The sequence below is a fragment of the Oncorhynchus gorbuscha genome, linkage group LG03 (genome assembly GCF_021184085.1).
Source record: "Oncorhynchus gorbuscha isolate QuinsamMale2020 ecotype Even-year linkage group LG03, OgorEven_v1.0, whole genome shotgun sequence".
Classification (NCBI taxonomy): Eukaryota; Metazoa; Chordata; class Actinopteri; order Salmoniformes; family Salmonidae; genus Oncorhynchus; species Oncorhynchus gorbuscha.
This window is the reverse complement of record NC_060175.1, coordinates 91,862,579-91,881,878: the sequence shown is the minus strand read 5'-3', so window position 1 is coordinate 91,881,878 and position 19,300 is coordinate 91,862,579. Positions and strand designations below refer to the sequence as shown.

General features: G+C 40.7%; 1 protein-coding gene across 1 annotated transcript in view; it reads right to left on the bottom strand.

Moving 5' to 3' along the window:
• LOC124032203 (probable phospholipid-transporting ATPase IIA) overlaps nt 1-19,300 on the bottom strand; it is a 38,564-nt gene that overhangs the window by 14,720 nt on the left and 4,544 nt on the right. Inside the window, exons 2-17 of the mRNA XM_046344426.1 lie at nt 17,816-17,960; nt 14,230-14,343; nt 13,986-14,094; nt 11,952-12,010; nt 10,119-10,170; nt 8,818-8,912; nt 8,566-8,646; nt 8,333-8,408; nt 7,784-7,860; nt 7,319-7,479; nt 6,934-7,076; nt 6,099-6,211; nt 5,032-5,241; nt 1,826-1,987; nt 1,039-1,131; nt 761-844 (exon numbers count right to left, since the gene is read on the bottom strand). Of these exons, the coding sequence (XP_046200382.1) occupies nt 761-844; nt 1,039-1,131; nt 1,826-1,987; nt 5,032-5,241; nt 6,099-6,211; nt 6,934-7,076; nt 7,319-7,479; nt 7,784-7,860; nt 8,333-8,408; nt 8,566-8,646; nt 8,818-8,912; nt 10,119-10,170; nt 11,952-12,010; nt 13,986-14,094; nt 14,230-14,343; nt 17,816-17,960 (1,774 nt within the window). The remainder of the gene's footprint in view (nt 1-760; nt 845-1,038; nt 1,132-1,825; nt 1,988-5,031; nt 5,242-6,098; nt 6,212-6,933; nt 7,077-7,318; nt 7,480-7,783; nt 7,861-8,332; nt 8,409-8,565; nt 8,647-8,817; nt 8,913-10,118; nt 10,171-11,951; nt 12,011-13,985; nt 14,095-14,229; nt 14,344-17,815; nt 17,961-19,300) is intronic.

Sequence of the window (19,300 nt, the reverse complement as noted above, 5' to 3'; positions counted from 1 at the left end):
TGTGTGTGTGTGTGTGTGTGTGTGTGTGTGTGTGTGTGTGTGTGTGTGTGTGTGTGTGTGTGTGTGTGTGTGTGTGTGTGTGTGTGTGTGTGTGTGTGTGTGTGTGTGTGTGTGTGTGAGAGAGGGATATCCGAGTATCAAACAACACACTTGACATCTTAAGAACAATGGCGAGTATCTGTGGAAACTATTTTGTTTTTGTATTTGTTGTTGTTGTTGGCAGGTAGGTAGGCTACCTAGCAGATATAAAAGACTTGAAAGGACATGACAACTCCAAGACAACACCTGGAAAGAGTGTATTTTGTGTAGGACGATAAACAAATTAGTGCTATATTGTCATCCAACACAAATGTACATTTCTTTAATCTCATAAGGAGTAGCACTAATAATAATAATACACTGGTAAAGTAAAAACAACACATACAGAGGGAGGTGCAGCAACTAGTAAATTCATGTCATTGTAAGAATATTACCACACCTGGTTTCACATGTCAAACCCAGACGTTGATCAAAATGAGTTTCCCTTCTATTTATGACACTATGTGATGTGCTCAAACCAAAATGGATACCCTAAGCTGACACACTGAAATGTCAAGGTCGCTAACGGTGGGCTTGGTTACTCAGGACAGTCAATTCATTCTCCATCAACATCCTCCTCCTTCTGTTGGCTTGGGTTACCGCACAGTCCGATACTCTATGGAACAACGTGACGACAGTTACATTGAAGCTCGACCAAAGATAGAGAGGGCATGCTACCAACCTCAAAGTCTTGGTACTGTTCCTCTGTTAGAGACTTTTTGGAAACGACCAAGACCCTCAGGCCTTCCCTGGCCATATTTCCACACTGGAAGAAAGAGCAAAAGTAACACCAAAACATTAATATCAGAACGTTCAAACATACACAAGGACTGAACCTTCCCAAGAAAGGGAAAATTGACAGAAACACCCTAAAGATGACCACAACACGCTATAATCAATTCATGGTGGTCGTTTATTAAAACTAAAATTACGTGTTTTAATAGAGGAAACCAAAAATACCTCTTCTTCCAGCCAATCATTATACTGGACGATGCCTGCCATCACTACGTCTGCACCCTTCATGTAGAAGGTTATTTCTCCTGTAGACTCCTCCTGTAAAACAGACCATTCACTGCCATTACCTTCATTCAATGCTTGACAAACTAAATTGAAGAAAAACATTCACATCAACCAATAGGTTGGAATGTATGTGTAGAGATGCACATAAAAGATTAGTTTATTATTGTTGGTTGGTTGGTTGCTTAGAAAGGGAAACTTATTTTTGTGTTAATGTTCACAAGGGGTCCAAACATGTTTGAAAATATTTTCTTGATTTTCTTGAGGAAGCCAAGTTTAATCCCAGCCTTCCTAAAGTAGAGTTATACCAGGTCTATCCAAGCCAACAACAATAGTTAGTCATGCAGACAGCACAGAGACTTAGTCATCGGAGTTCATTTTTATTTTTTATTTTACCTTTATTTAACCAGGTAGGCTAAATAGCAGGGTAAAGTCTGTCTTAGATCAGCCTATGTCTAGATAGATAAATGGATCAATGCTCAGGAACAAAAGCCATAAAATGTATCTTAAAAAAGAGCAGTTGGTCCCAAACAGTTGGTCCTACTGATATCAGCTATACAATGGATCTTTCAAAGGAGTAGTTACATCAAAACACAATCAAGCAAAATACAAATGATCTTCCACAATACATTAGATCAGCTGAGGAAAGCATACACCTCTGGCAACTGTAAAGGGATGACTCAAATTAGAATTTTCAAATCAAATTCATATCCTAGTCAGCAGCACTCACTCGAACTATGATTCCCATTCGCTTGCTAACATAGGTGAAAGGGAATATCTGTAGGATGGTGAAGTTCAGGATCTGTCCACTAGGAGTCCTCAGCTGCATGGAGTTCTGGTCCCGTCCGACCAGGGTCAGACCCACACTCTCTGTCCATTGCACCAGCGAAACCTAGCAACAGTTTGGTGAATGGGTGGTTATAAAAAATACATACATTTGATAAGGTAAAAGGAGAAAGGACTGTTTTAGCATGAAATGGGTTCATCTTGGTTAATCCAGAAGTGAAGTAATAATAAATAATAATAATAATAATAAATGCCATTTAGCAGACGCTTTCATCCAAAGCGACTTACAGTCATGTGTGCATACATTCTACGTATGGGTGGTCCCGGGAATTGAACCCACTACCCTGGCGTTAGAAGCGCCATGCTCTACCAACTGAGCTACAGAAGGACCATAATTGCGTAATTGGTCAGATAGTCAATGAAGTTCTGGGTCCATAGTGTTAAGAGAAGAGATAGAATGAGCGGATCCGGAATGAAGAGCTCCACCCTCTCTCTTTGCAATTTACAGGCAAGTCTTTGAGCCAAATGTCCCCTCTCCTTCCAAAATTCAAAAGATGCGAACACCTGCAAAATCATGATTTGTCCAAATAATCAGTGACGAAAAACCCAAGCACTGGAACTAATGCGGCTGAACTCACACATCCCGTTTTATCATGACAGATCTACAGCACCATTTATGTTTACGTAGTCTTTTCACGAGAGATTAACATGATGTACCTTTTCACAGGACCAATTAAAGAACAGGAAATATAAATCTGAGTAGCACATCAAAGAGCACAGCTCTACTTCAGCTCAAATCAATAATAAAAACATTTTCTGCATTCAAGAGTATTGATTGACAAACTAGGAAGACAATTTTAAAAGACAATGCCACATGTTGTTTCTGGTCTCTTTTGAAGGGCACATGAGGATAATGCCAAACAGACGACATTTGGAATGATTGAAATAATCACTTTTGGGGGGGGGGGGGGGGGGGGGGGTCAGAAGTTATTTTTCCCAATAACTTCCAGACCACCAGCACAAGATCAAAAACACAATTCATCCCCCATGCCTACACTGACCGGTCTCTAATTTCAATCTCAGATGGACAGGAAGAGGCATCAATTGGACCCTAAACACTTCCAAAGTCCGGTCCCAAACCAAGCCTCTTCCAGCTAACAAATAATACTTATTTTATGCTAATATTTGGCCTGAGGCTATGCTTGGCTAATGGTGGTCTTGAGCTGAACTCCATAATGATCAACAAAGCTCTGACTACCTTGTGTGTTGGTCATACAAGTTGGGGAGAATGAGGTGTTTGACTTAGTCATGGTAACATTAGTAAGGCTACATTCACTATGGAGATGAGCAGTGAATCGGCCTCCAACCCAACAGCACCACCTAGTCATGGGAATGTCTAGGATTTAATTGAGCTGGATCTGCTACTGGCAAATGTCTGGAGTCAAAACCACAGCTTGGCAGAAGCTAAAATTCTTATTGGCCCTGCTTGAAAGTATAAGCCTCAGGAAATACTTTATACTCAATCAATATATTAAACATAATACATATGATGTACTAAAAAGCAGATGTAAAAGCACAAGTTTTGGAATAATATCTCCACACAACAACCAGGACTATTAATTTTGATTTAATTAAAAAACGGGTTATATCTGCCAAACATGTACAGGTAACTGCCAAATAAAGAAAACACTTGAGTAAATGAGGGATACAAAGTATATTCAAAACAGGTGCTGCCACATAGGTGTGGAATTAACATGCCATCATGCTTAGAGTGATGTATAAAAATACTGGGCAGGCCCAGTTGCCCATTACTTTGTCTACCATGGCTAGAAGAAGAAATCTCAGTGACTTTGAAAGAGGGGTGATTGTTGGGGCACGTTTGGCAGGAGCGTCAGTGACGGAGACTGCTCAACTTGCTGATGATTCACAATATGCCATAGCCGTCTCAGTCTCCAGATCTCAACCCAATTGAACACTTATGGGTGATTCTGGAGCGGCACCTGAGACAGTGTTTTCCACCACTATTAACAAAACACCAAACTATGGAATTTCTTGTTGAAGAATGGTGTTTCATACCTCCAATAGTGTTCCAGACACTTGTAGATTCTATGCCATAGTGCATTGAAGCAGTTCTGGTAGCCCTAACAAGACACTCAGTTGGTATTTCCTTTATTTTGGCAATTACATGTATCACATCAAACAAAGCAAGTTAAATAAATGGCTTACGATTATAAACCATGCATGCAACTGCCACTGACATTGTGACCACTATCACCGGCAGCCAACAGTCAACACCATATCTATATATAGACTTCCTGAGAAGCCATAGGAAAGCAAACTGAATTTGAGCCAAGATCATATCAAGCGGATACAATATACCTATTTTAACAATTGCAAAAACATTCAATCAAGAAAGGGAATAGTAACACATTGACTTATATTGTAACCTGTGAAAATCTTGGAACAGGACAGGAGTTTCAAGACTCATACATATTTGCGGGAAGAAAAAAAAATGCTTGTATTGCATGAAGTTGAGCATACAATAAGCCACAGCTCACCATAAAAACAAAAGCTGTGGGCCATATCAAAGTATCTAATACTAAGGTAGGAGATTCAAAGAGGGAATAGGTTAGCTGAAATCCAATAGACTGGGGAGCACATTAAGGAAATGTGTATTTACACTACGGGAATTGGATCAAGGTGAATTCCTCCTCAGCCTTCTTCCTGGACTTCAAATGATTCATAGCGATCAATAACATAGCTAGGTACACATGTCATTTGTCTCCTCTAGGTTTCCTTCAAAGGCAGCAGGCAGCAGGTAGTCCACGGCAACAACCGCTAAGGGTTCAAACTTCAAAATCACTTGAAGTGACCCTCTCCATCATTTAACTTGGACTCTATTATTCTACTGTCGCAATACCTCGTAACAATTCCCTTTAACCTTCCTGAGGGTGTTGAGTAGACAACTCACATTTTTCCCATGCATTTTTTGTATATGTTGGTCTACTGTATCTTTAACAAAAAACAATATTATAACCTCGCAGGGCAAATGTCAACTGTTAATTAATTATTTGTATAAAACACTAACAACCCCTGGTTGCTATATTTTTGGACAGTTATGTCTAGTAGTTAGGGTGAGCCGTTGTGTACCTCGTCTGGGCTGGCAGCCTGGTAAACCCTACAGGTGTCCTCATAATGCTGCTCTGCCTCGGCCTGGTCCGTCACGCCGTTGGCCTCGTACGCGGGCGTCACACAGTGCACCAGGGCGATGGCCTTCACCGCCTCATGCACACGGCTGCTGATGGTCTTACGAACCTTAGTGGCCGCCGGAACTCTGGATGCTGGGAGGTCATGAGAGGGCTGTGGGGTGGAAGGTGCAGAAAAGAAAAGTTAGCCGACTGAGTTGGAGCATCTGTCTACCTGCAAGGTTTTCAATAATTAGTAGAGCGTTTTTTAACAATAAACTTTTTTTTCTCAGCCATGGATTGACAAACAGTCATCACATAAATACATTATTTGTGGGGAATATATACTGTAATGTATATATACAGTACATGTACCTGTGAGCTGCCTTATTCAGTAACTATGGCAATAAAGTATATGGAATATATGCATTTTGTAGTGCTAAAACATAACACTTCTCTGAATTTACTCAGTTCTAAAATGACTACTAACCAAGTCATTTAACTAATCCTACCCTATTCATTCATTCCAACCACAGAAAGTAAACACAACCAGGTGTGTAACAAAATAAGAAATATGAACAATTAGCTTTAGCATCTTGCTGCTGCTATTTTTAGGCTGGGGGTTGTGTTTCCACAGGGGTTAATGGTGGAGTCATTAAACTAGGGCAGGTCAGTGCTAGTGGGCTCTGGGGCTAGTGGCTAATCCGGTTTCCTTCTCCACTAACCTCTGGTGTCAAAGGGACAAAGAATGTTATTAGGGGTCAGGAAGCATTCAGCCAAACAATAATCACTTAGCTGATATGCTGTCCAAAAGACATGCCCTAAAGACAATGGTTGTTATTGGTTTTCACACAGAATTCTTTTGAGTTTTCAAGCATTGACTGTCTCACCAATTAGTAATTCATTGCCCACAGCCCATATGGGCAGATGCAGAGCCACAGGTCTACATAGAGAGTTTGGCAATTGTCGTTTCTGTCAATGACGCTCTATGTGCGCCACAACTATCTCAATATGGTGATGGTTATTGTTTACCTGTGTGTAGGCACTGAACACGTGGCTCTGCACCTCGTCCATGGAGTCCATTCCATAGGCCACCGTTCCAAGATGGAGGCGACGGAACACCATCTCATTCTGGGTAAGAGTCCCTGCATCGAACACACAACCACAATTTATACTATTTGTAGCATTTCTACTGATCAAGGGGTTATTTGCACTGGTGTCAGAAGTGTTGGAAGCGAGATGGTAGTGTTGGTGTTAAAATTATTATAATAATTTAAACATAGTGATTTTTAAACAGTCTATATATAGTACAGTCACACTATGATCTACAAGTCAAGTATCTTTCCATGCTGTCAGTGTCCTGACTGTCTTCACACCTTAAATGCCCCCCTCTCTGTAGCTAGTATTTCAGGATGACCTGAGAAGCCCCTACAGTGCCTACATTAGACTGACCTTTGACCCCTAGGCCCCATCGCCCTGATCATGGACAGGCTTGCCCTAGCACTCATAATGAACATAACCTTAGCAAATCTTCAACACTATCAAGTCTCATGACAGGCTGACATGTTGAGGCAATGTCCTCTTCTGACTACTAAAACAAGATACAGGCATTTGGCATTGTCTTATATTGTAGCACTAGCCACTACTTGTCCTGTGCACTACAACATTTAGCAGTTTTCTGCAAACCTTATACTTTACTGTCATGTTTTATTACCATAGTTACATATTATATGAATTGACTAAGCTGACAGTTTATGGAGGCACTCTTACCTCTTAAGCTCCATACAGAGTCCACAGCCACACAGCCATGATAGTCCGGCAGTCAATAATTACATATTTATGTCTATAAACCACAAAAGTAGCAGACCTGTTTTGTCAGTGAGCAGGTAGGAGATGCGTCCCAGCTGTTCAGGTATAGTGCTGGCCCTGACCACCGTACCAGGGATCTTAGAGTCTCTTCTGATCATCCAGCTGAACACCATCTTACCCATGTCCAGGTTCACACGCAAGCTGGATACACAAAGTTCACATTTTATTCATTTAATAAAATGTGGATATTAATGAGTTTAGGTTGTCCATCAAACATGCGCATAAGAATATGTAGAAACAATTAAGCAAGGGTAGATTTTATGTAAACGTAGGCCTCAACTGAAAATACCAACTTTTGGTCTTAAACCTGCTGTTAAATGTTGTTAAATATGCATTTATAAATTGCTCATTTAAATTAAATAGAAAGTGTGTTAAACTCCTACCTGATGGGGACAATGTTGGAGAAAAGCAGCAGGAAGCGGAAGATCTGCAGATACCAACGGCCGGCAAAGTGTTGGAGGGCCACCATGACCAGAGACACCACCACCAAAGCCCCAAACAGGATCTTGGTTAAACAGTTCACTTCCAGGTCAAATAGGCCAACCTACAAGAGATGATAAATGAGAATGACATCAGGCAGTACACGTCAAAACACTCTAAACACAATATTATGGAACAACTGTTGAAATGATATGATTATTTGAGTATTGGTAGCGGTTTACTTTACAGTACATAAATTGACCAGGGTATTTTCTTTTTTTAAGACCTTAAAATAAAGGTAACAACACAGTAATAAACTATGAATTACCATTGAAACAGTACCGTAAAATATAGTTCTACCAGAATATTTGCATGAGTTCATGTACTAAAGGAAAGCGTCATGTGCAGGATGTTTGACATTAATATACCTTGTGCCTTGGGTCTGAGGTGTTCATCACACTCCGGAGTTCCTTGCCTGTGTAAATAACTACTCCTACCACAGTGCCTACAGAGACAGAACATTCAAGTAATGGACTGAAACTTTTAAACTGACAAGTTTCGAATCATAAACCATACCATATAATAAAGCATGTAGAAGACTTCCCTTGATGTGAATGCATGTTTTGAAATGTATAATGACAGTAGTACATGAGAGTTTGCCAATTTGCCAAATGACTACCGTATGCTGTATACAGTAGGTTAGACTCTGAAATCTCTGTGTTTTTTCCCTTTAGGGAAACGTTGTCTTTTATGGTTAACTACCCCGAACTAGTTTTAAATGAACAAATGTCTGATTGCGCCGGTGTGTGTGTGTAGGACAAATCATCAGCACATCAAGCGTGGAGGAAGTAATGCCTCATCACTGCTCTAGAAATAGATGGAGGGAGGGATGGAGGAAGGGCTGGTACTGCTCGCTTCCATGTTTTAGCTGCTTCAGTGGAGAGAATGAGCACACCACTGGGGGAGTTGGTATTTACCAGAGGCGATGACAGTGCTGGCCCAAAGGGTATTCTCAATACTGAGACTCTCATTGACTGGAGGGTCTCCATCCTCCTAAAGCACAGCACAGAGGACACAAAACACAGACAGAGTATGGAACATTACTCCATGAAAACAGAAAGTCCTTCCTCAAAGTATATGGTGGCAATTATCTTTATGCATGTCTTAAACAAGAAAAGTAAAATATAATTGTTCAGGCCCTAACACTCACCCTGGTGAAAGTGCCAATAAAGTTGTGGATGTCAATGTTTGGTTCCTCTGCATACACATAGGATCTGATCTGGAGAAGATCCTGGAGGAGCAATCACAACATGGTCACTTATCAATAAGCGATAAAAATTCCAAGAACATCCCCCAAAAACATGAGATGTGGCATTACTTTACTACATTTTTCTGCAGTCAGTGCAGTGCCAACATCGTATTCTACTAAAAGATAGATCAGCCATCTGGTCTGGTGACTCACAGCAGCAGTGGGCAGCCTCTGAGTACAGGCCACTGGGTGGCGTAGTTTCCAGTCCGTCTCTCCGTCCAGTTGGTCAGTACGCAGGAAGCAGGAACCTAGAACAAGGCAGAAGTGAGGAAAATAACTGATCCAGAATGGAGTTAGACACCTCTAGGGGGCACCGTTGTGTAGGCTTTAGAGATTGCAGAAGCATTCAGAGTTATAGGGCCTCCATGGTACAAATAACTACATTCTGTCCATCTAAAAAACTAAATGTGTTACCCTATGTAAATAATGATCATTTACAAACTTGTCAATTGTCACATGCGTCAACTTCTAGTATTCTTTTATTTGGTGCATCCTTCATCCCCTTTATCTTTCAACATAAACATATCTTACCAAATGACTTACTGCAAAATAGTGCTCAAATATGAATGGTGCCCAACTGCACATTACTCTGGGGATGAACAAGAAAGTGAAGAGGTATCCATGCCAACCCAACCCTCATCCCCCCACAGCCTCCAGTAACCCCAGTTCCTCCTGGTCTGCGTCATCCTGCCTGCCTGTCTATAGCTCAGAACACTGGGCCTAGCTAGCCTCTTCATAATTGACCTAATGGCCTCCATGTGTCAGAGAGATAACCAACTAACCACTCTTTCCAGTAAAATAAACATGTTGTTTTTCCTCCCCCCACAGGAAAGCACAACCACAGCTAAGCATGCTTTCATCTAGTTTGTTTTACTCCAAATCAAGATAATAAAAGTGTACGGTTGTCGTACTCCAAATGTTTTATCGCATGTTTCCGATGGATCCTAACAGCTAATAGTTATCGAGGGGGTGGTGGTGTACTTGTTTAGAAAACAACAAGCCTGGTGGAGATGGCATTGTTTTGCATGGGAGCAATTCATTCTGTTTCTGTCACCACTCTTTCAAATCTCATCCAATAACACATTTGTTTATTCAGATTAGGCTCAGTCTTTGTACCTTGGTTCCCCAGTTCTCTCTTTGCATTTTATATGTTCTTTCTATTCTACACTCTGCCTGTCTTGGGGATTTTCCTTACGAACTAACTTGCAATTTAAAAGACAAAAATGGTCAGGGGAAATGAATGGACCATGCTTCTTCTGTCTTCCACCACAACCCGTCCCCCCCAAACCACCACTTTGAACGATAGCCTACTGGACCCAATTACAATTTAGACATTGTTGCACTTCCTGTCCTGGCTCTAGGCTAATCCCTTCACCTCACCACCCTTTTTAAACATGCCATTACCCTAACTATCCTGTTTTGGAGATTTGAATGAATTGCCAGCAGATGTTTACCATTTCTTTCAGAGGTCCTTAAGAAGATCATGTCAGCAGGAACTCGCTGGTTCTACAAAGGCAGAAATAAAGAAAAACACAACTTCAACTTCCATCCTGTTCTTCTAAACCCCCACCCCCCCCCTCCCTATAACTGTGGACGTTCAGACTTTTGCTTTAATGTGCTACATTACCTGCATTCAGCTAGTCACAATAATAATCCCTGCAGCAAATCATCCAGCCTTAGCCTGAATAGGAGCCTGACCAGGCTTTACACTCTGTTTGACCCAGACTCCACTGTGACTGAATCCTGGTCAGCGTAATTGGAAGATGAATTCTCAACACTATTTAAGTTGACAGATTTCAAAACATTGAGTTGGACATTGATTATTTTAAGTGGTCGATGGGTTTAATAAAGATTCACTGTGGCACTTCAGATCCATACGTGGTACACATTTTGAATGTTATTTAAAAAAAATAATGTTTTAACAGATTTCAAAATCACAAGATCATAACAGAGTTCGATTTACTTTCAATGTCTGTCTCCTCGGTCATAGATAAAATAAAAAAAATAAATGTATAAAGAGAACAGCGTGTGACCTATCCACTCTTTCTACAGTAGCCAGTAAAAAATACTGTTAGGAGTTGGAATGTCTATTAGAATTACTTAAGATACTTTTAACAACATAGTGGCGGCAGGTAGCCTAGCGGTTAGAGCATTGGGCCAATAACCGAAAGGTCGCTAACTCGAATCCCCAAGCTACAAGGTGAAAAATATTTTGAAGTGCCCTTGAGCAAGGCACTTAACCCTAATTGCTCCAAGGTCCCTGTTGATAATGGCTGACACTGGCCATGACCCCACTCTCAGGGGGAGTTGGAATATGCAAAAAAAATCTATTTCACACATGCGTATAATACATACTTGTACATGTGAAATAGGACAAATATAACCTACCAAATGATATTTTATTATAATGTTACCAGTGATGATGCCATTTGTGACGCTAATTTAAAAGGCACAATTGATTGCCTTGTTTTAACTTTCCCACATGGATATGCCAACTTAATGGCGTTTTAAGTGAACTCTGGTAAGAATGCATTGGTATTTTCAGGGTGGTCTATATCCTACTAATCTCGGCTAACCCAGAACTTTAATCTTGCGTAATTGGTCAGATGCTCGATTAAGTTCTGGGTCCATACGTGTTAAGAGAAGAGATAGAAAACAACGAGCAGAACCGAAATGAAGAGCTCCACCCTCTCTCTTTGCAAGTTACGGGCAAGTCTTTGGGCCAAATGTCCCCTCTCCTTCCAAAATTCAAAAGATGCTAACACCTGCAAAATCGTGATTTGTCCAAATAACCAGTGATGAAAAACCCAAGCACTGGAACTAATGCTGCCGATCTCACACATCCCGTTTTATCATGACAGATCTACAGTACCATTTATGTAGCCTGTCCAAGAGAGATTAATATCCTACAAGTGTTGCTTCAATTTTGTGTCAATGTCATCAATAATCCAAATGTCAAATGTTTGGTTTTCTGATACAATTAAGTTAATTTAAAGTATATTATATTATAGTATATATATATTATTATTATTATTATATTATTATTATTATATTATTATTATTATAAAGTTTGTGTCAGTTACGTCTGCATTGAGCTTGACAGACTCAAGCTCAGAAACATTGATCACAAGATTACAAAATCTTTAACTCCTTTCACCTCAAGTCACCAGTCTAGCAGATTAACAGACCAATCATTATTTGTCATATTTGGCAACTTTGCTATCCTGTTATGTAGTTTGCCTAATACATTGATGCAGTTGAGGCGAAATCTACAAAGTGATTCAAACCTTTTCCACGATTATAAGGTCTCCAACTTGAATGCCACTACTTTTCACCTTCACAGTGCCTGAAATAAAAACAAATGTAAAATGAATATTCAATAAGTGTTTTCAGATTGCAGAAAGTTGAGTTGACTAAATTCAGTTTGAAAATCATAATGGTATTGTGGTTAGATCAGAAATTAATGATGAATGTTGTTTTATGGACATTCCATTCCTCTTATGAGAGGAAGAATAGAGTAAAACAACCCAAACAAGTACAAATCTAAAACATCCATGTAAACATTCACATGGCTCACACAGGTTTTTTATGGAAGTGCGACATCCTGGTACCATTAACGTCACTCAGACACTAGTCTTCATTCTCCCTATTTCTCTTCTCATGGCCCATACATACAGAAACACTATTCAGCTAACTGTTTACGCCAAACTGTCTCCTCCAGGTTACCTTGCAAATGTAGACAACTGTTGTTATAGATTTCCTTCCACTAAATGTGGGGGGAAAGTAATGTTCCATGTAGGCCTTCAGATCTGAAAGAATGTTGGGAGGGTGGGGGGAGTTGAGCCTTTTCTCTCATTCCATTTGGAATGAACAGGCAAAATTGTTTGGAGCGGGTCACTCACCCTTGACCTTTGCTGTGACCTCAGGCTTTTGCATATGTAATACATTAATATTGCTATGCATTTAGGTTTATTGGGCTTGAAAACCCCTTCTGTTTCACTTGGTTTTCTTATCAGAGTTTAGTCTACTTTATACACAAATCTGCTAACACAAACTATACTTTCCCAAGCGTCAGAAATAATTGGTCAGAAGTCAAAATACTAAGGAGAAAGAAACTACTTTAAAATTATGAAGTATACATTCCTACAGGATGACACAAAAATCATTGGTGGACGACTGACATCAAAACATAAATTAACAGCATGTTTTGCTCTTGAGTAGCTACTTTCTCAAAGCAAAACAATCTACAGGCATTTAATGGCATTATCTCTCACACGCTGTGCAACAAGACAAGCCACTGAGGCCACTATCATGGAAGCAACCATTTATTGTGTTTATGGATAAAACAGGCTGCCAGATCAAAGGGGAAAAGTGATGAAAACCACAAGAGGTCTCCAGGTTTTTATTGCTAGTAGCACTTTATTCCAAGCCCTCGTGTACACTTTTACATCCCTGCTTTGAATTAGCCATCACTCCCCTCCCACCCAGGACCCACTCCCCTGTCAGCTTAGACAGGACCGGACCAAGCTCATACAGTTAACTGGACTGGAGACCAGGGTTGGGGTTCATTCTAAAAATTCAATTCCCTCTCCCAGGAAATTCAAATTCCAGGTCAGTCTTTGCATTCAGAGATAATTAAATTCCTCTCAATTTCAATGCTAGGTAAATTCCAATAATACAATATTAAATCGCCAATAATTCCACAAATTCCAATTAGTACTAAATTCCCTCCGGCTTTCAGGCTGATCTTGTCACTGTTCAGACTGCCTCACTATATGAGAAATATAGAAATACAAGTTCAAATAAATCTTGCAATCAACGTTTGATTCTAAATGCTTTAATTCCATTCACTGGGAAATCCAATTCAAGTCAATTCCAAGGATTAAATGTGTTTACAATTCCAATTCAAACAGTCCAAACAGTCTAAATCCAATACAATTCCAATTCAAACAGTCCAAACAGTCTAAACAGTCTAAATCCAATACAATTCCAATTCAAACAGTCTAAACAGTCTAAATCCAATACTATTTCAATTCAAACAGTCCAAACAGTCTAAACAGTCTAAATCCAATACTATAACATGAAGATTGTTGAAATTCGAATTCAAGAATTTAACTGGAATTTCAAATTAAATTTGAATAGACCCCAACTCTATTGGAGACACCCACTATTCGGGTACTTGAATTATACTGAATAGAAGCATCAGGAAACTACTGTAGGTCATTAATTGGTTGGAGTGGTTACATTGGACCTGTTTATAAAACATATTTATGTTGTTGTTTATTCTTCTTATTGGGTACCAACTGCAAACAAAATCTTACCTCTTATTGAGAGCTTGCTATATATCTGTGAATTCACTTCTTTGTCTCGACAATAACATCTGATCTCTTCAACTGCTTCTCTCAAAATGGTAATAATCAAAACAATTCCCTGAAATACAAAAATAAAAGACAAACCTTCTAAATGTGTAAATTTACAACAAGTATCTTGTTTTAAAGCAAGTGATTGGTGGATCATGTGAATACTAGATGCTATATTACTTTGACAAAATGCTACACTGCTTACCAAAGGAACCCAGTAGGTGTACAGAGCACCTAGCCTGAGCTCATTGACAAACTGAGAACAGGCCAGGAGCAGAAAGTACAAGTTGAAGAAGTACTTGAACTGATTAAACAGCACCTGAGAAAACAAAACAGATCAATATGATTTCACATAAATCAGCCAACCACAAATATGTACGTACATTAGGGGCATTATAATACACTGCTCAAAAAAATAAAGGGAACACTTAAACAACACAATGTAACTCCAAGTCAATCACACTTCTGTGAAATCAAACTGTCCACTTAGGAAGCAACACTGATTGACAATACATTTCACATGCTGTTGTGCAAATGGAATAGACAACAGGTGGAAATTCTAGGCAATTAGCAAGACACCCCCAATAAAGGTGTGGTTCTGCAGGTGGGGACCACAGACCACTTCTCAGTTCCTATGCTTCCTGGCTGATGTTTTCGTCACCTTTGAATGCTGGCGGTGCTTTCACTCTAGTGGTAGCATGAGACGGAGTCTACAACCCACACAAGTGGCTCAGGTAGTGCAGCTCATCCAGGATGGCACATCAATGCGAGCTGTGGCAAGAACGTTTGCTGTGTCTGTCAGCGTAGTGTCCAGAGCATGGAGGCGCTACCAGGAGACAGGCCAGTACATCAGGAGATGTGGAGGAGGCCGTAGGAGGGCAACAACCCAGCAGCAGGACCGCTACCTCCACCTTTGTGCAAGGAGGAGCAGCACTGCCAGAGCCCTGCAAAATGACCTCCAGCAGGCCACAAATGTGCATGTGTCTGTTCAAACGGTCAGAAACAGACTCCATGAGGGTGGTATGAGGGCCCGACGTCCACAGGTGGGGGTTGTGCTTACAGCCCAACACCGTGCAGGACGTTTGGCATTTGCCAGAGAACACCAAGATTGGCAAATTCGCCACTGGCGCCCTGTGTTCTTCAAAGATGAAAGCAGGTTCACACTGAGCACATGTGACAAACGTGACAGTCTGGAGACGCCGTGGAGAACGTTCTGCTGCCTGCAACATCCTCCAGCATGACCGGTTTGGCGGTGGGTCAGTCATGGTGTGGGGTGGCATTTCTTTGGGGGGCCGCACAGCCCTCCATGTGCTTGCCAGAGGTAGCCTGACTGCCATTAGGTACTGAGATGAGATCCTCAGATCCCTTGTGAGACCATATGCTGGTGCGGTTGGCCCTGGGTTCCTCCTAATGCAAGACAATGCTAGACCTCATGTGGCTGGAGTGTGTCAGCAGTTCCTGCAAGAGGAAGGCATTGATGCTATGGACTGGTCCGCCCGTTCCCCAGACCTGAATCCAATTGAGCACATCTGGGACATCATGTCTCGCTCCATCCACCAACACCACGTTGCACCACAGACTGTCCAGGAGTTGGTGGATGCTTTAGTCCAGGTCTGGGAGGAGATCCCTCAGGAGACCATCCACCACATCAGGAGCATGCCCAGGCATTGTAGGGAGCTCATACAGGCACGTGGAGGGCCACACACACTACTGAGCATCATTTTGACTTGTTTTAAGGACATTACATCAAAGTTGGATCAGCCTGTAGTGTGGTTTTCCACTTTCATTTTGAGGGCGACTCCAAATCCAGACCTCCATGGGTTGATAAATTTAATTTCCATTGATAATTTGTGTGTGATTTTGTTGTCAGCACATTCAACTATGTAAAAAAAGTCTTTAATAAGAATATTTCATTAATTCAGATCTAGGATGTGTGATTTTAGTGTTCCCTTTAATATTTTGAGCAGTGTATATGCACGTGACAAGATATTGATCACTAAGGGATCAGTTGAGAAAAAAATAAGCTTATAGTTTCAGACATATCCACACACAAACACACATTCTAATATACAGTACCAGTCAAAGTTTAGACACACCTACTCATTCAAGGGTTTTTTATTTATTTGGACTATTTTCTACATTGTATAATAATAGTGAAGACATCAAAACTATGAAGTAACACATATGGAATCATGTAGTAACCCAAAAAGTGTTAAACAAATCAAAATATACTCTATATTTGAGATTCTTCAAAGTAGCCAATCTTTGCCTTGACGACAGCTTTGCACACTCTTGGCATTCTCTCAAACAGCTTCATAAGGAATGCTTTTCCAGCAGTCTTAAAGGAGTTCCCACATATGCTGTGCACTGGTTGGATGCACTCTGCGGTCCAACGCATCCAAAACCATCTGAATTGGGTTAAGGTCGGGTGATTGTGGAGGCCAGGTCATCCGATGCCAGCTCTGTTACTCGAACTCTGTGAAGCATTTATGTGGGCTGCAATCTGGGTTACAGTTAACTCTTTTGAACTTATTCTCTGCAGCAGAGGCAACTCTGGGTCTTCCATTCCTGTGGATGTCCTCAAGAGAGCCAGTTTCATCATAGCGCAAGGTGGTTTTTGCAACTGCACTTGAAGAAACACTCAATGTTCCTGACATATTCTGCATTGACTGACCATCATGTCTTAAAGCAACGATGGACTGTCATTTCTCTTTGCTTATTTCAGATGTTCTTGCCATAATATGGACTTAGTCTTTTACCAAATAGGGCTATCTTCTGTATACCACCCCTACCTTGTCACAACACAACTGATTGGCTCAAACGCATTAAGAAGGAAAGAAATTCCACAACTTTTAACAAGGAACACCTGTTAATTTAAATGCATTCCAGGTGACTACCTCATGAAGCTGGTTGAGAGAATGCCACAAATGTGCAATATTGTCATCAAGACAAAGGATGGCTACTTTGAAGAATTTGTTTAACACTTTTTTTGGTTACTTCATGATTACATGTGTAATTTCATAGTTTTGATTTCTTCACTATTATTCTACAATGTAGAAAATAGTAAAAGTAAAGAAAAAACGGGAATGAGTAGGTGTTCTAAAACCTTTGACTGGTACTGTATATATGATATATCTCAACACAGACTGACATCAACTTTTCTAGTGCCACCCACAGTCAAGTATAGATTTAAAAGTCTGACAGCTGAATTTCATTACTACCAATGTGCAAGATTACTACAAAGGGAAAGTTTGTGTTCTCTCATTGCTACTGTGAGTAATTTCCTCAACTACTGACAGGTGACAGTGAACACTCACACAACAAGAATAATGTGTTGATTTGAGAATGTGTGAATTTACAATGCAAAAAAGGACTGGTCTTCTTGTTTTTCCTACTTTTAATGCATGACTTAATATCCAAAAAAGGCACAATGTTTAAGACTAGATAATGTTTGAAAACCAAATTCATATGAAAATTAAGCTCAGAAAATCAGAAAGTGAAAAAAATGTTCCTTACTATTCTTGCCGTGGTTTAGCTTTAATTAGAGACTCAACAACTACAGTAGAGGCACACTAGTCTATACGGCACAGGCTAACATGAGTGCTCATTTGATTAGAATCCGTGTCCACCAACCCCCTATTCGAATCTATGGGGTCAGCTCTACTGCTCACTCTCCACTTTGCCACTAAACCAATAACTCCACTTTGCCACTAAACTAATTCCGGCTTGTTGTGTTGTGAATGAGGAGCAGATGGCTGTTGCTTGGTTGACCCGGAGTACCTGACACTCACCCCTGGGAGGAAGGTGAAGAAGTTGTACTTCTGGTTGTTAATGACGTTCCGAGGGTACCTCTGCTCCCTCTTCTCTGGGTGGCCCAGCCACACCGTCCGCGGCCGGAAGTACCCCATGCCGCAGCACCGAGACCACGGGCAGCACCTGAGGAACACCAGTGTAGTTCATCATTAGGGCTAGTTTCCTGGACACAGGTTAAGCTTACTCCTAGACCTGTACATCACAAAGAGTCTCAGGGTAGTGCAGATGTAGGATCAGTCTTGCCTTTTTATTCATAATGAGTATACGGACAGGGGGGGACAGATCAACACTCCTACTCTGAGATGCTTTTGAACACTGGCCCAAGACTAAAAACAATGCTCAATGAAGAAATTCCAATACAATGCTTTTTAGTCCATGACTAGGAATAATCTGTGTCTGGGAAACTGTCCCTTTTAGAGTTTTCCTCTCACTGAAATGCCACCACAACAATATGTAAATACTACAGTTGAAGTCAGAAGTTTACATACACCTTAGCCAAATACATTTAAACTCAGTTTTTCACAATTCCTGACATCTAATCTTTGTAACAAGTCCCTGTCTTAGGTCAGTCAGGATCACCACTTTATTTTAAGAATGTGAAATGTCAGAATAATAAGAGAGAACGATTTATTTCAGCGTTTATTTATTTCAACACATTCCCATTGGGTCAGACATTCACATACATTCAATCAGTATTTGATAGCATTGCCTTTAAATTGTTTAACTTGGGTCAAACATTTCGGGTAACCTTGCATAAGCTTCCAACAACAAGTTGGGTGAATTTTGGCCCATTCCTCCTGACAGAGCTGGTGTAACTGAGTCAGGTTTGTAGGCCTCCTTGCTCGCCCACGCCTTTTCAGTTCTGCCGACAAATTTTCGATAGATGAGATCAGGGCTTTGTGATGGACACTCCAATACCTTGACTTTGTTATTCTTAAGCCATTGGCCACAACTTTGGAAGTATGCTTGGGGTCATTGTCCATTTGGAAGACCCATTTGCGACCAAGCTTTAACTTCTTGACTGATGTCTTGAGATGTCGCTTTAATATATCCACGTAATTTTCCTCCCTCATTCCATTTGGTGAAGTGCACCAGTCCCTCCTGCAGCAAAGCACCCCCACAACATGATACTCCCACCCTGTGCTTCACAGTTGGGATGGAGTTCTTCGGGTTGCAAGCCTCCCCCTTTTCCTCCAAACATAACGATGGTCATTATGGCCAAACAGTTCTATTTTTGTTTCACCAGACGACATTTCTCTAAAAAGTACAATCTTTGTCCCCATGTGCAGTTGCAAACCGTAGTCTGGCTTTTTTATGGATTTTTTGAAGCAGTGGCTTCTTCCTTGCTGAGCGGCCTTTCAGGTTATGTCGATACAGGACTCGTTTTACAGTGGATATAGATACTTTTGTACCGGTTTCCTACAGCATCTTCAAAAGATCATTTGCTGTTATTCTGGGATTGA